General features: G+C 49.6%; 1 protein-coding gene across 2 annotated transcripts; it reads left to right on the top strand.

Annotated features, from left to right (window-relative positions):
* The first annotated feature begins 5,196 nt into the window (after window positions 1–5,196).
* On the top strand, window positions 5,197–11,039 carry LOC123123672 (probable cellulose synthase A catalytic subunit 3 [UDP-forming]). 2 transcript variants are annotated; one of them, XR_006460726.1, is made up of 15 exons: window positions 5,197–5,590; window positions 5,770–5,965; window positions 6,080–6,288; window positions 6,397–6,499; window positions 6,584–6,755; window positions 7,261–7,527; window positions 7,613–7,958; window positions 8,039–8,176; window positions 8,294–8,419; window positions 8,522–8,734; window positions 8,826–9,117; window positions 9,207–9,403; window positions 9,502–9,852; window positions 9,947–10,585; window positions 10,728–11,039. XR_006460726.1 is itself a non-coding variant. In XM_044544234.1 (14 exons), the coding sequence occupies exons 1-14, from the start codon at window positions 5,510–5,512 to the stop codon at window positions 10,529–10,531; spliced, it is 3,276 nt and encodes a 1,091-aa protein (XP_044400169.1). In that variant the 5' UTR covers window positions 5,197–5,509; the 3' UTR covers window positions 10,532–11,039. The 2 variants fall into 2 exon arrangements, 1 of the variants encoding a protein (XP_044400169.1); XM_044544234.1 differs by having other exon boundaries at window positions 9,947–11,039.
* Window positions 11,040–11,752: the final 713 nt, after the last annotated feature.

Below are 11,752 nucleotides of genomic sequence, written 5' to 3' on the forward strand. Positions count from 1 at the left end.
TTAAGGTGTTATTTTAGTATGAACTCTAGGGCTATTTGTGACACTTATAGGAATAGCCCAATAGATCGATCAGAAAAAATAACTTTGAGGTGGTTTCGTACCCTACAATAATCTCTTCGTTTGTTCTCCGCTATTAGTGACTTTGAAGTGACTCTTTGTTACACGTTGTGGGATTGTTATACGATCTAATTATGTTATGATTGTTGAGAGAACTTGCACTAGTAAAATTATGAACCCTAGGCCTTATTTCGAAGCATTGCAATACCGTTTTCGCTCACTTTTACCACTTGCTACTTTGCTGTTTTTATATTTTCAGATTATAGAACCTATATCTACTATCCATATTGCACTTGTATCACCGTCTCTTCGCCGAACTAGTGCACCTATACAATTTACCATTGTATTGGGTGTGTTGGGGACACAAGAGACTTTTTGTTATTTGGTTGCAGGGTTGTTTGAGAGAGACCATCTTCGTCCTACGCCTCCCACTGATTGATAAAGCTTAGGTCATCCACTTGAGAGAAATTTGCTACTGTCCTACAAACCTTTGCACTTGGAGGTCCAACAACGTCTACAAGAAGAAGGTTGCGTAGTAGACATCACTCGCATATTTTGACCCGCCAGTGAGTAAGGCGTTCAGCCGGGCGTTTGAGGGGGTTTGAGGCGCCCAGCTGTAAATGCTCTTAGACCGTCCACAACCCGGACATTGCCTAGACCCAAAAAGGCAGTTAGTTGGACATCTCAAATCCAACCCAAATGTCTAGGTTTTTTGGCACCCCTAAAATCCAATCCATATGTGAGGCAAATATGACGAAGTTCGAAGATGCCCAGAGTGGCCGCCACGTCGGACCGGCCCATGTTGCCCCACTCTGACCCCATATAAACCCCATATCATCCCCATTTGGACCAAACCTTAGCACTCTAGACTGCTCTACTCCCTTCACACTCCGCTCCAGTCCGCACCCTCCTCGTATGTTCCCCTCCCGTCCCCATTGATTGGGATGCACTCGCCAAGTCAGATTCTAGCTCATTCAGCCACTGCTCCCCCCGAACGCGCCGGGTGCTCATGCTCGTGGCTTCATGTGTTAGAGGAGCGTTTTGCTCGCCGTGGAAGGAAGTGGGTGGCACCGGCTAGATATAGATGGTTCGGTTGCGGGTCCTGCAGATTTGTGCGTGGGCCACTGCCCACCGACACGGAGGACGACCTCCTTTGCGACATCATCTGCCGATGCCCGTTGCCATCAACGCAAGTGCCAAGGCACTGAGGCCCAACATGGAGGTGTCCGAGTGGCTCGCGCTCTAGAGGGCAACGCCTTGCCAAGAGCAGGACCGCGCCCGCGCGACACCTGGACGGCCTCCCCTCCTCGTCCATCAATGAGATCACCACCACCGATGACGCTGCCATCCCTCTGGGCGCCGCCTATACCGAGGAGTACTACCGCCGCTCCGGAGACCCCAAGAGGAAGGTCGTCGAGGAAGTGGTGAAGTCCGGTGTCTGATATCTATCTTTTATCTACCATTTAGTTATAGATCATAGTCGATCGAGAACTTGCCATGTCTGATCTTTTGTGAGCTTGCTATGCCCGACTGTATAAATTTGCTGTATCTTATCTATGCTATGTCAAATTCATCAGACGTGTCCGGGCGCATCCTCGGACATACAGAGGCCAAATTTAGCAAGTCCAGCCGTAGATGCTATTATACACTTGTAAAAAAAAGAATGAAAATATCTTTTTCTTGAAAAGGAGGAAAATCTGGACAAGGAAGGACCTGAGCAGTACTGTTCCTTCCCGTTCCGTCCCTTGTTTTGGTCAAACAAGGCAAAACGCAAGGCAAGCAAAAAGAAGCAAGGCGGAGCAACGCTATCATGGCCTGCATTAACTGAATTTCTATTCTATTTGGGGCTCGCCCCCATTTCAGTTTCCAGCAATGGCCGCCAAACCAGCACGCGGAAGGATGGTCACTCTGAGGAGGACGGATCTCAACAAAAAAAGAAGACAAAAGGGATCTCCGGAGGATCGTTGATATAGGTATAATAACAAACAAAGAAACAAAGGGCGTGCAAGTAGACATACATGAGGCTAAATTCGGTAGCGCGCGAGCGTGGTACAGCTAGGTGGAGCAATTAAGCCAGCCGCACTGCATCGAGCCATACGAACACATGGGTGGCGACCTTGACTCGGCGCGCGATCAGATTAGATCAGATCAAGCTTCTTCGCTTTGCCAGTTGCAAAGCCAGCAGTAATTAAATCATAAACATCCGCGGTCAAATTAATTGCCATGTGATCCGTGCACATGTTTAATTGTGCTGTTATTTTACTAATACTACTACTGTGTAGCCTCAGCTTTGGAGTGAAAAAATGTGTGGAACGCAACGGAGCTGTCCCCGGATAACGGAGCTGATGCTCGGGACTGTACTACGTATCATGGGATCTCGGACGGCGAAGCTTTTACAGCGGCAGAGGATTCACGCGTCGTTCGCAGGCGCAGGCTTTGGCAGGAAGCAAATGACGCGCTCCCGATCACACGTAGCAGTAGCAGTACAGGGTTAAAAGGGGAGACGGTCCAGCAATGATGCGGCCATTGATGCCACGCAATCGAATCGACCTACCCTCCCTCCGTCTGGATCTCGTGCGCCCCAGAAGCGAACGCGCTTGATTGATTGGTGTAAAAAAAGAAGAGAAAAGTAGTATTTCGAGTCCTCGCTCGCTCACTGTATACTGTAGCAGGAGTAGTACTAGTGCACTAACTAACGCCAGCCCACCAACCGGGCGAGCTTTTAGTTTAGTTAGTTTAGCTTAGGCGTCGTGGGGGTTAAGGCCCCTTAATCACGGGGTTCGTTTACCCTTTTGTGAAACGCCATCATGATGATGATTGAGATGTGGGAGTGTGTGTGTGTTAGTTCAGGTGTCGGTAGTCTGTGGCTGGCCAAAAGGGAGAGGTGGGCCGGCGAAAGCGTGTGATCGTGAATCTCTCTCTCACACACGCAGAGATATCAGACACTCGGAGCTAGTACCCATCTTTTCCACTGAAAAAAGGGCTAGAGCACGAGCGCGCGCTCTCCACCGTCCGATCAACCGCCATCGGACGGCCCACAAGCGAAGATGAGAACACTAGTACTACTAGCAAACAAAACAATCCCATGACGCGGCGATCCACATCACCACTTTTCCGTATGCGTCCGAACGGAATACCTGACCTGTGCGCCTTCTTCGTGCTAGCTGGAGCACGGCGCAGCTTGACGTGGCGGCAGTAATTAGCCCGCGTCGTCGTAGATTAAGCTCCCGGCCGGACGGGGCGCCGTCGTACGTAGACCGTAACCGCGCAACGGGGTCAACGCGCGCGCGCACGCACGAACGGAGCCACGCCCGCGCTCGCTCGCCGGAATGGCGACGAAAAGCAAGCTTACGATTTACTACCGAGAAGAGAAGAAGTAAGTAACCGCCGATGGGTTTCGGTGCAGGGCCAATTGCAGGCGCACTGTACCACGGAGTGTGTGTATGTACAAAGACAAGAAGCGACCAATCTACGGAGGCACATTGATTGCAGCCATGTTTGGTTCGCTACCATCTCCGGCCAAAGACCACAGCTAACACTGCTCCTCCGACTACCAAAAGTAACTGCGCTGTCGTCCAAAGAAGAAGAAATAAAAATGCAGCGTCCAATTCTGTCTGAAGAGAGAGAGAGAGAGAGAGGAGTTAAGAGGCGACCGAGATGTGCAGGCGGCCGGCCGCAGTAATCACGGACGCGCAGTGTTAGCTAGCTCCACGAACTGCTTGCTAATCCAAGAGCTCCAGTCGGTGGGCGGAGGCACGGGCGGGCCCACCGACAGAGACATCCGGCCCCAATCATCCCAGGCTGCCGCTGCTAACAATAACAATAATAATAATAATCCGGATTGTGTATTATTCTCCTAACTAATCTCCGGCCACGGGCTAAAGGCGATGTGTGATCCTGATCGGGTCGTGGAGGAGCGGAGTAGTATAATGAAGAAAACGAGTATGTTGTGCTGTCACGGTCTGAGAGATAAAATATGGGCGAATAAGCGAGTGGGTTGGTGGGTCGAGATCATCATCGTCATCATCACCAGTGAACCAACGAACGCTCCCTCGCTCCACTTCGTACCGACACTTCTCTTCTCTCGTTGCAATGCAAATACGCCATCATCGGAACGGAACTCTTCTCCTCTAAATTATGATACTCATGCTAATGCTTATTTATTTTGTTTTGTTTTTTCTCGTTAGTTGGCGGGCTCCTTTCTCTCTTTCATTTCCTTTTTCCTACCGGTATCCCTCACGTCACCGTCCTTTCATCAGTTTCATCCAAAAAATCTCTCTGATTTTACACTCACTACGTTGCAGAGCGTAATTCTACTCAATAATACTACTATTTACTGTATGATTTCTTTTTGCCCAAGGACAGGGTAGGAGGAGGTGAAATTTCCAATCAATCTCCGTAGCAGAGTAGCGTTAGTACTGTGTGCGCATGGGCCAATTCGGGCACTCCTCCGTCGCCACTTTCCCCACGAGGATTTTCCCTTTTTTTTATTTTCCAGAAGAACAAACATTAGTAGCAGTAAATCCCTTTTTGTACCATGGATGCAGCGACCTTCTCGTCTCCTTTCCCAAGCAAAGCAGAGGATCCTCTGCAGGCAGACGCGTACAGGCTACCGAATTTTCACACTCGATCTTCTAAACAGAGAAATAGATGGCGCCCATGCTGTTTTTCCTCTCAAACAAAGCGTAACAACCTTGTTGACCAGTGCGAGACGGACACCCCAACTAACACAACCCCGTTCTCTCTCCAGTAGGAGTCTAGGGTCAACAGTCATCCGGCCCGGCCCGGCCCGGCCTCCGGTGCGTAGTAGCGCCAGACCGTCACCGACACTTTCTTCTCCCCCCTTTTTCTCTCTCTCTCTCTACAACTCTGATCGCACATGCGGCTCAGGAAAAAAAACTCCGCCCGCACATGCCAGGGGTGGTGGTTGCGCCGTGGTTACAAGCAAGGTACCGATTATTAACTCGTCGCAATAATAATAATAATAATAATTCAGAAGTAGGGAACCGACAGTCTAGAGAGAGAAACACAGGGGCGTGGGTGGGTGTAGAGAGAGAAAGTGAGGGGAGGGGGGAGAGGAGGACCGACGGGCGAGCGAGTAGTACAAAAACTGGGGCGCATGTGAGGGGGAGCTGTCGAAACACACACACACACACAGGCACAGAGGCACAGCGGGTTGGGGGCGGCGATGAGCTGTTTCTAGGAGGGCAACCACCACCGATTCGTCCCGTCGCCGAATAAAAAAAAAAGAGAAGACACCACACCACATCGCACTGGTACTACAACACCAGGCGGAAGCCCCCAGCCCTTCCCCAATTCATTCCATTCGTTCCCCATTCCCCTCCTCCCCCGTTCGCATCCGCCGCCGCCCCGCCCCGCCGCGCCGCGCCCTCCGCCGAGAGTCTGAGCGCGGGCCTCGGGATCTGGGGCGCGGGGATCTGGTGGGCGCGCCATGGAGGCCAGCGCCGGCCTGGTCGCCGGCTCGCACAACCGCAACGAGCTCGTCGTCATCCGCCGCGACGGGGAGCCAGGGGTGAGTGCCCGCCCCCGCTTCCCCCTTCGCTTCTGGTTCTGGTCTGTCTGGGTCGTCGGCGCCGCGGAATCCGCGCGCGGGGGTTCCGGAGGCTGTTCTTCTCCGTGTCGGTCGGCGGTGGTGCTGAGATTTCGGTTGCCGTTTCTCAATCTGTTTTGTTCGTGCGTTCGTGCGTGCAGGCGAGGCCGCTGAAGCAGCAGAACCGCGGCGCGTGCCAGATTTGCGGGGACGACCTCGGGCTCGGCCCCGGCGGCGACCCCTTCGTCGCCTGCAACGAGTGCGCCTTCCCCGTCTGCCGCGACTGCTACGAGTACGAGCGCCGCGAGGGCACGCAGAACTGCCCGCAGTGCAAGACCCGCTACAAGCGACTCAAGGGTTTGTTCCACTCTCACTCTCGGCCCACCCTTCCCAATGCCGCGACCGACCGACCGAGCTCACCCCCAATTTGGATGGGATTTGACGCGTTTTCTGGCTCGGATTTGGTTGCAGGGTGCGCGCGTGTTCCCGGGGATGAGGAGGAGGACGGCGCCGACGACCTGGAGGACGAGTTCAACTGGAGGGACAGGGACGACTCGCAGTATGCCGCCGAGTCCATGCTCCACGCCCACATGACCTACGGCCGCGGCGGCGACCTCGACGGCGTGCACCAGCCCTTCCAGCCCAACCCCAATGTTCCCCTCCTCACCAATGGCCAGATGGTAATTAATTAATTAACCACCCGCAAATCTCACACTCCTCTGCCATATCAGCAGCTTATGTGCCTTACTGGATGCTCAATTGCTCACTGTGATGCCCCCTGTTTGTAGGTCGATGACATCCCGCCGGAGCAGCACGCCCTTGTTCCTTCCTTCGTCGGCGGCGGGGGAAAGAGGATCCACCCGCTCCCTTATGCTGACTCCAACCTTCCTGGTGCGCATTTGGAAATATCATCATCTTCTACTAGCATTTAGCTGTAACAATGGTTCAGGGATACTGATGGTTGTTGTGATGCAGTGCAACCAAGATCCATGGACCCATCCAAGGATATTGGTTCCTATGGGTATGGGAGCGTTGCCTGGAAGGAGAGGATGGAGAGCTGGAAGCAGAAGCAGGAGAGGCTGCATCAGGCCAGAAATGATGGCGGTAAAGATTGGAACGGTGATGGCGACGATGCAGATCTGCCACTGTACGACACTAGAAACTCGCTTGGCATCCTTCAGTTTGGTCTTTAGTGCATTTCTGATTAATTCTTGATTTTAACAGCATTAGTGTCGGTCAAACAGACTAGAGATTTCATGCTCCACTAGAGTGTCGCGATGTGCTCCGTAGAGGACCTAAAATGCCAAAAGAATATCCAGTAGATTGTCGCGATGCGCTCCGTAGAGGACCTAAAATGCCAAAAGAAGATGTACATTTTGCTAAAACATGGAAACAAACCGGCGAATTCATATTCCTTAGATCTATCTTAAAACTGCTGCATTTGTCTAAGCTGGGTGAAGATGTAACTGCGCAAGTGCCATTTAGTAATGACTACATGCTAGAAAAAATAATAGTTCTCTGTTTATTTGTATCTTTGACTGCAAGGAAGAAAATTCTATCTGGTCTTTGCTTAGACAAAACTTCTTTTGTTGTAAAATGTGTTACTAGACTCTGTACTTGAGTACTAACTTTTTCTTGACTTTATTTACCAGAATGGATGAAGCTAGGCAGCCACTGTCCAGAAAGGTTCCCATTCCTTCAAGCCTGATTAATCCCTACAGGATGATCATTGTGATCCGTTTGGTGATTGTGTGTCTCTTCTTCCACTATCGTGTTATGCATCCGGTGCATGATGCATTTGTTTTGTGGCTCATATCTGTCATATGTGAGATATGGTTTGCCATGTCTTGGATTCTTGATCAATTCCCCAAGTGGTTCCCTATTGAGAGGGAGACTTACCTTGACCGGTTGACATTGAGGTTGGTTACTGCTGCCACCTATTAATACTTGCCTTCTGTTATTCTCCCAAAGTTATGGAACTAACTGCTTGTGTTGTATTGTTAGGTTCGACAAGGAAGGCCAGCCATCTCAACTCGCCCCAGTTGATTTCTTTGTCAGTACGGTCGATCCCGCAAAGGAGCCTCCGCTGGTCACAGCAAACACTATCCTATCTATCCTGGCGGTAGATTATCCGGTTGACAAGCTCTCTTGCTACGTTTCTGATGATGGTGCTGCCATGCTGACATTCGAAGGATTGTCTGAAACATCTGAATTTGCAAAGAAATGGGTTCCTTTCTGTAAGAAGTATAGCATTGAGCCTCGTGCTCCAGAGTGGTACTTCCAACAGAAGATAGACTACCTGAAAGACAAGGTGGTACCAAACTTTGTTAGGGACAGGAGAGCAATGAAGGTGCATAATTTCATCCACTTTGCTATGTTCCTTCAGTTGATAGAAGTGTATGCTAATTTTGGCCATGTCTTCTTTTACAGAGAGAGTATGAGGAATTCAAGATCAGAATCAATGCCTTGGTTGCTAAAGCCCAGAAAGTTCCTGAGGAAGGATGGACCATGCAGGATGGAACTCCCTGGCCTGGAAACAATGTCCGTGATCACCCTGGAATGATTCAGGTATGCTTATTACAGTTTGTGGTGCTATCCAGTCTATATGCTGACATCAAATGATTCTTCCTTTTTTCCCCCTTTTCCCACTTTGCCCTAATGAAGTTCGATTTTGTCTACCATTAGGTCTTCCTTGGTCAAAGTGGTGGCCTTGATGTGGAAGGAAATGAGCTGCCTCGATTGGTTTATGTTTCAAGAGAAAAACGGCCAGGCTATAACCATCACAAGAAGGCTGGTGCCATGAATGCATTGGTAATAATAACATTTTGAATGCATTTTCGGCCAGTCTTCTCTATAGCTAGTAGTAGCACACAGTTATTTTAAGTTCCCTTCTAATGGTTGGCTCTTCTACAGGTCCGTGTCTCTGCTGTGCTAACGAATGCTCCATATATGCTGAACTTGGATTGTGATCACTATGTGAACAACAGCAAGGCAGTCAAGGAAGCAATGTGTTTCATGATGGATCCTTTGGTAGGAAAGAAAGTTTGCTATGTGCAGTTCCCACAAAGATTCGACTCCATTGATCGTCACGATCGATATGCTAACAAGAATGTCGTCTTCTTTGATGTAAGACTTGGATTTCATGTTTCTGAGATATTTCTCTTGTTTACATTCTGTGTAACTTTGATGAAGTTTCCCTAACATTTGTCTCATACAGATCAACATGAAAGGTTTGGATGGTATTCAAGGCCCCATCTATGTTGGTACTGGATGTGTCTTTAGAAGGCAGGCGCTGTACGGTTATGATGCTCCCAAAACAAAGAAGCCACCGTCAAGGACTTGCAACTGCTGGCCAAAGTGGTGTGTGTGCTGTTTCTGCTTTGGTAACAGGAAGAACAAGAAGAAGGTTACCAAGCCTAAGACAGAGAAGAAGAAGAGATTGTTTTTCAAGAAGGAAGAAAATCAATCACCTGCGTATGCACTCAGTGAAATTGACGAAGCAGCTGCAGGTATCACTCAACTTCCAGCATTTTGGTTATTCTAGAAATATCTTCATTAGTTAGTATTAACATGACCTACATTGCAATGTTTTCGGCAGGAGCTGAAACTCAGAAGGCTGGTATTGTAAACCAGCAGAAGTTAGAGAAGAAATTTGGCCAGTCTGCCATTTTTGTTGCATCCACGCTTCTTGAGAATGGTGGTACCCTGAGGTGTGATAGTCCAGCTTCTCTTCTGAAGGAAGCCATACATGTCATTGGCTGTGGCTATGAAGACAAGACAGACTGGGGAAAAGAGGTAAAGTCTGGAGCTTGGTTGCTGTGTGCTGATTAGGTCGTCCAAATATCTGTTGCCTAGTAGTAATCATAATCCATTTGTTTATTTATTTATTGCAGATTGGCTGGATCTATGGATCAGTTACAGAGGATATCCTGACTGGGTTTAAGATGCATTGCCACGGCTGGCGATCGATTTACTGCATACCTAAAAGGCCTGCATTCAAAGGTTCTGCGCCTCTCAATCTTTCGGATCGTCTTAACCAGGTTCTTCGGTGGGCGCTTGGGTCTATTGAGATCTTCTTCAGCAATCATTGCCCTCTTTGGTATGGGTATGGTGGTGGACTGAAATTTTTGGAAAGATTTTCCTACATCAACTCCATCGTTTATCCTTGGACATCTATTCCACTTCTGGCTTACTGTACGTTGCCGGCCATTTGCTTGTTAACGGGGAAGTTCATCACTCCAGAGGTAAAGCTTACCCAACTTGTAGTTCTATGCGCTGTGAAGCGGCAAGTAGTGTATGATTTAAACCTTACCCTTCTCTTTTGGTTCTGTCTTGCAGCTTAGCAATCTTGCCAGTATCTGGTACATGTCGCTTTTCATCTGCATTTTTGCTACGGGTATTCTGGAAATGAGATGGGCTCGTGTAGCGGTTGACGATTGGTGGAGGAATGAGCAGTTCTGGGTCATTGGAGGTGTCTCTGCCCATCTCTTTGCCGTGTTCCAAGGACTTCTCAAGGTGATAGCTGGTGTGGACACAAGTTTCACCGTCACAACAAAGGCTGGAGACGATGAGGAGTTTTCGGAGCTGTACACGTTCAAATGGACAACCCTGTTGATACCCCCGACCACCCTTCTCCTGCTGAACTTCATCGGGGTGGTTGCCGGCATCTCCAACGCTATCAACAACGGATATGAGTCATGGGGGCCGCTCTTCGGGAAGCTCTTCTTCGCCTTCTGGGTGATTGTCCATCTTTACCCGTTCCTCAAGGGTCTTCTCGGAAGGCAGAACAGGACCCCGACGATCGTCATCGTCTGGTCCATCCTGTTGGCTTCTATCATCTCGCTCCTGTGGGTGCGTGTGAACCCTTTCCTCGCCAAGACCGACGGCCCTCTTCTGGAGGAGTGCGGTCTGGACTGCACCTAGGAGATCAAAAGGATCGACGATCAAAATCAGTCATCATGTGGAGTAATTTTGAAGGTGTTTTTGTGCCCATAATTTTTTTCTCTTCCATTCCTCCATCCCCTGTGTAGATAGAAAACAAACATGCAACAAGTGTTAAGTTATTGGTTTTGTTCCATGGTGGGTAGCTGGGCCTCATATATGCAAAATATTTGGGCAGACGGGAGGCTGCGGCAACCCTTCTTCACCTCACCTCTGTGCAGTTCGGCCACGAAGAAGAAAGAATACAGCCAGCAAGTCAGTCAGTCAGTTCCAGTGTTGTTTCATTGTCCAGCCATCCAGCAATTCTTTATTTGTTGACCTTGATTTAAATGGAGAGGATAAATGTATGTAAGTGAGCCGAAACTGAGAGCTGTCGTCTGTATGCTATGCCCGAAGGATGTATTATGTATGTACAAACTGAAAACAACTTGTATTTTCTCTCTGTAAGGCAAGAATGCCGTTTGTAATAGAGGAAGCTGCACATTATTTATCTAGCATGTTTTGGTAATTCTAAGCTGGAAAAATGCCTGCATGCTTGCTGCCCATTCATCTGCACATTGTTAGTTTGTCATCTTCGTGTTCCCCTTTCTAGTTCTACTAGTTGTATGCTTCATCTGCTCACCATATTTCTAGTAGTGTAGTTATCAGGAAAAAAATTGAAAGCCTGCCAGGATTCTTAACTCTGAAGGGATGGTGCTGTGGCTTTGGCTTTGCGCCCTGCGATTCTGCGACCGACCAACAGCTAGCTATGAATTCCGCCCACATGGTTAGCGCTGGATTTGCTCGCCCGTGGTCCATGGTTACACGCAGCAGTGCGGGTGCAGTGTAGGCGCAGTACAGCTGGGTGGAATCGCACGGAGCGCAGGCACAAGGGTGCGCCATGCCACATAGTACTTGACAAAAGATATGACTGCACATGCACGTGCCATGCCATGTTCGCCGCTGCCTGCCGGCCCCGGCCCCAGCGCACCGCTCGCTAATGCTAAATGGCCTGCTGCTTGATCCACAGAGCCATCTATATATAGAATTAGTAGATCCTAATAACACCGGTAGTTTGTTTGCTGCTGCCGGACGCTGAGCACGGGCATGCACAGTCCAATTCTGGCTCCTGCCCCGCACATTTCGGCCCTTCTCCGACCCCCTTTCGCGCCTCCCTTGTTGCTGTCGGTGGCTCGTCCGACCCTGACCCTGATCTGATCTGGA

The sequence above is a fragment of the Triticum aestivum genome, chromosome 5D (genome assembly GCF_018294505.1).
Source record: "Triticum aestivum cultivar Chinese Spring chromosome 5D, IWGSC CS RefSeq v2.1, whole genome shotgun sequence".
NCBI classification, from domain to species: domain Eukaryota; kingdom Viridiplantae; phylum Streptophyta; class Magnoliopsida; order Poales; family Poaceae; genus Triticum; species Triticum aestivum.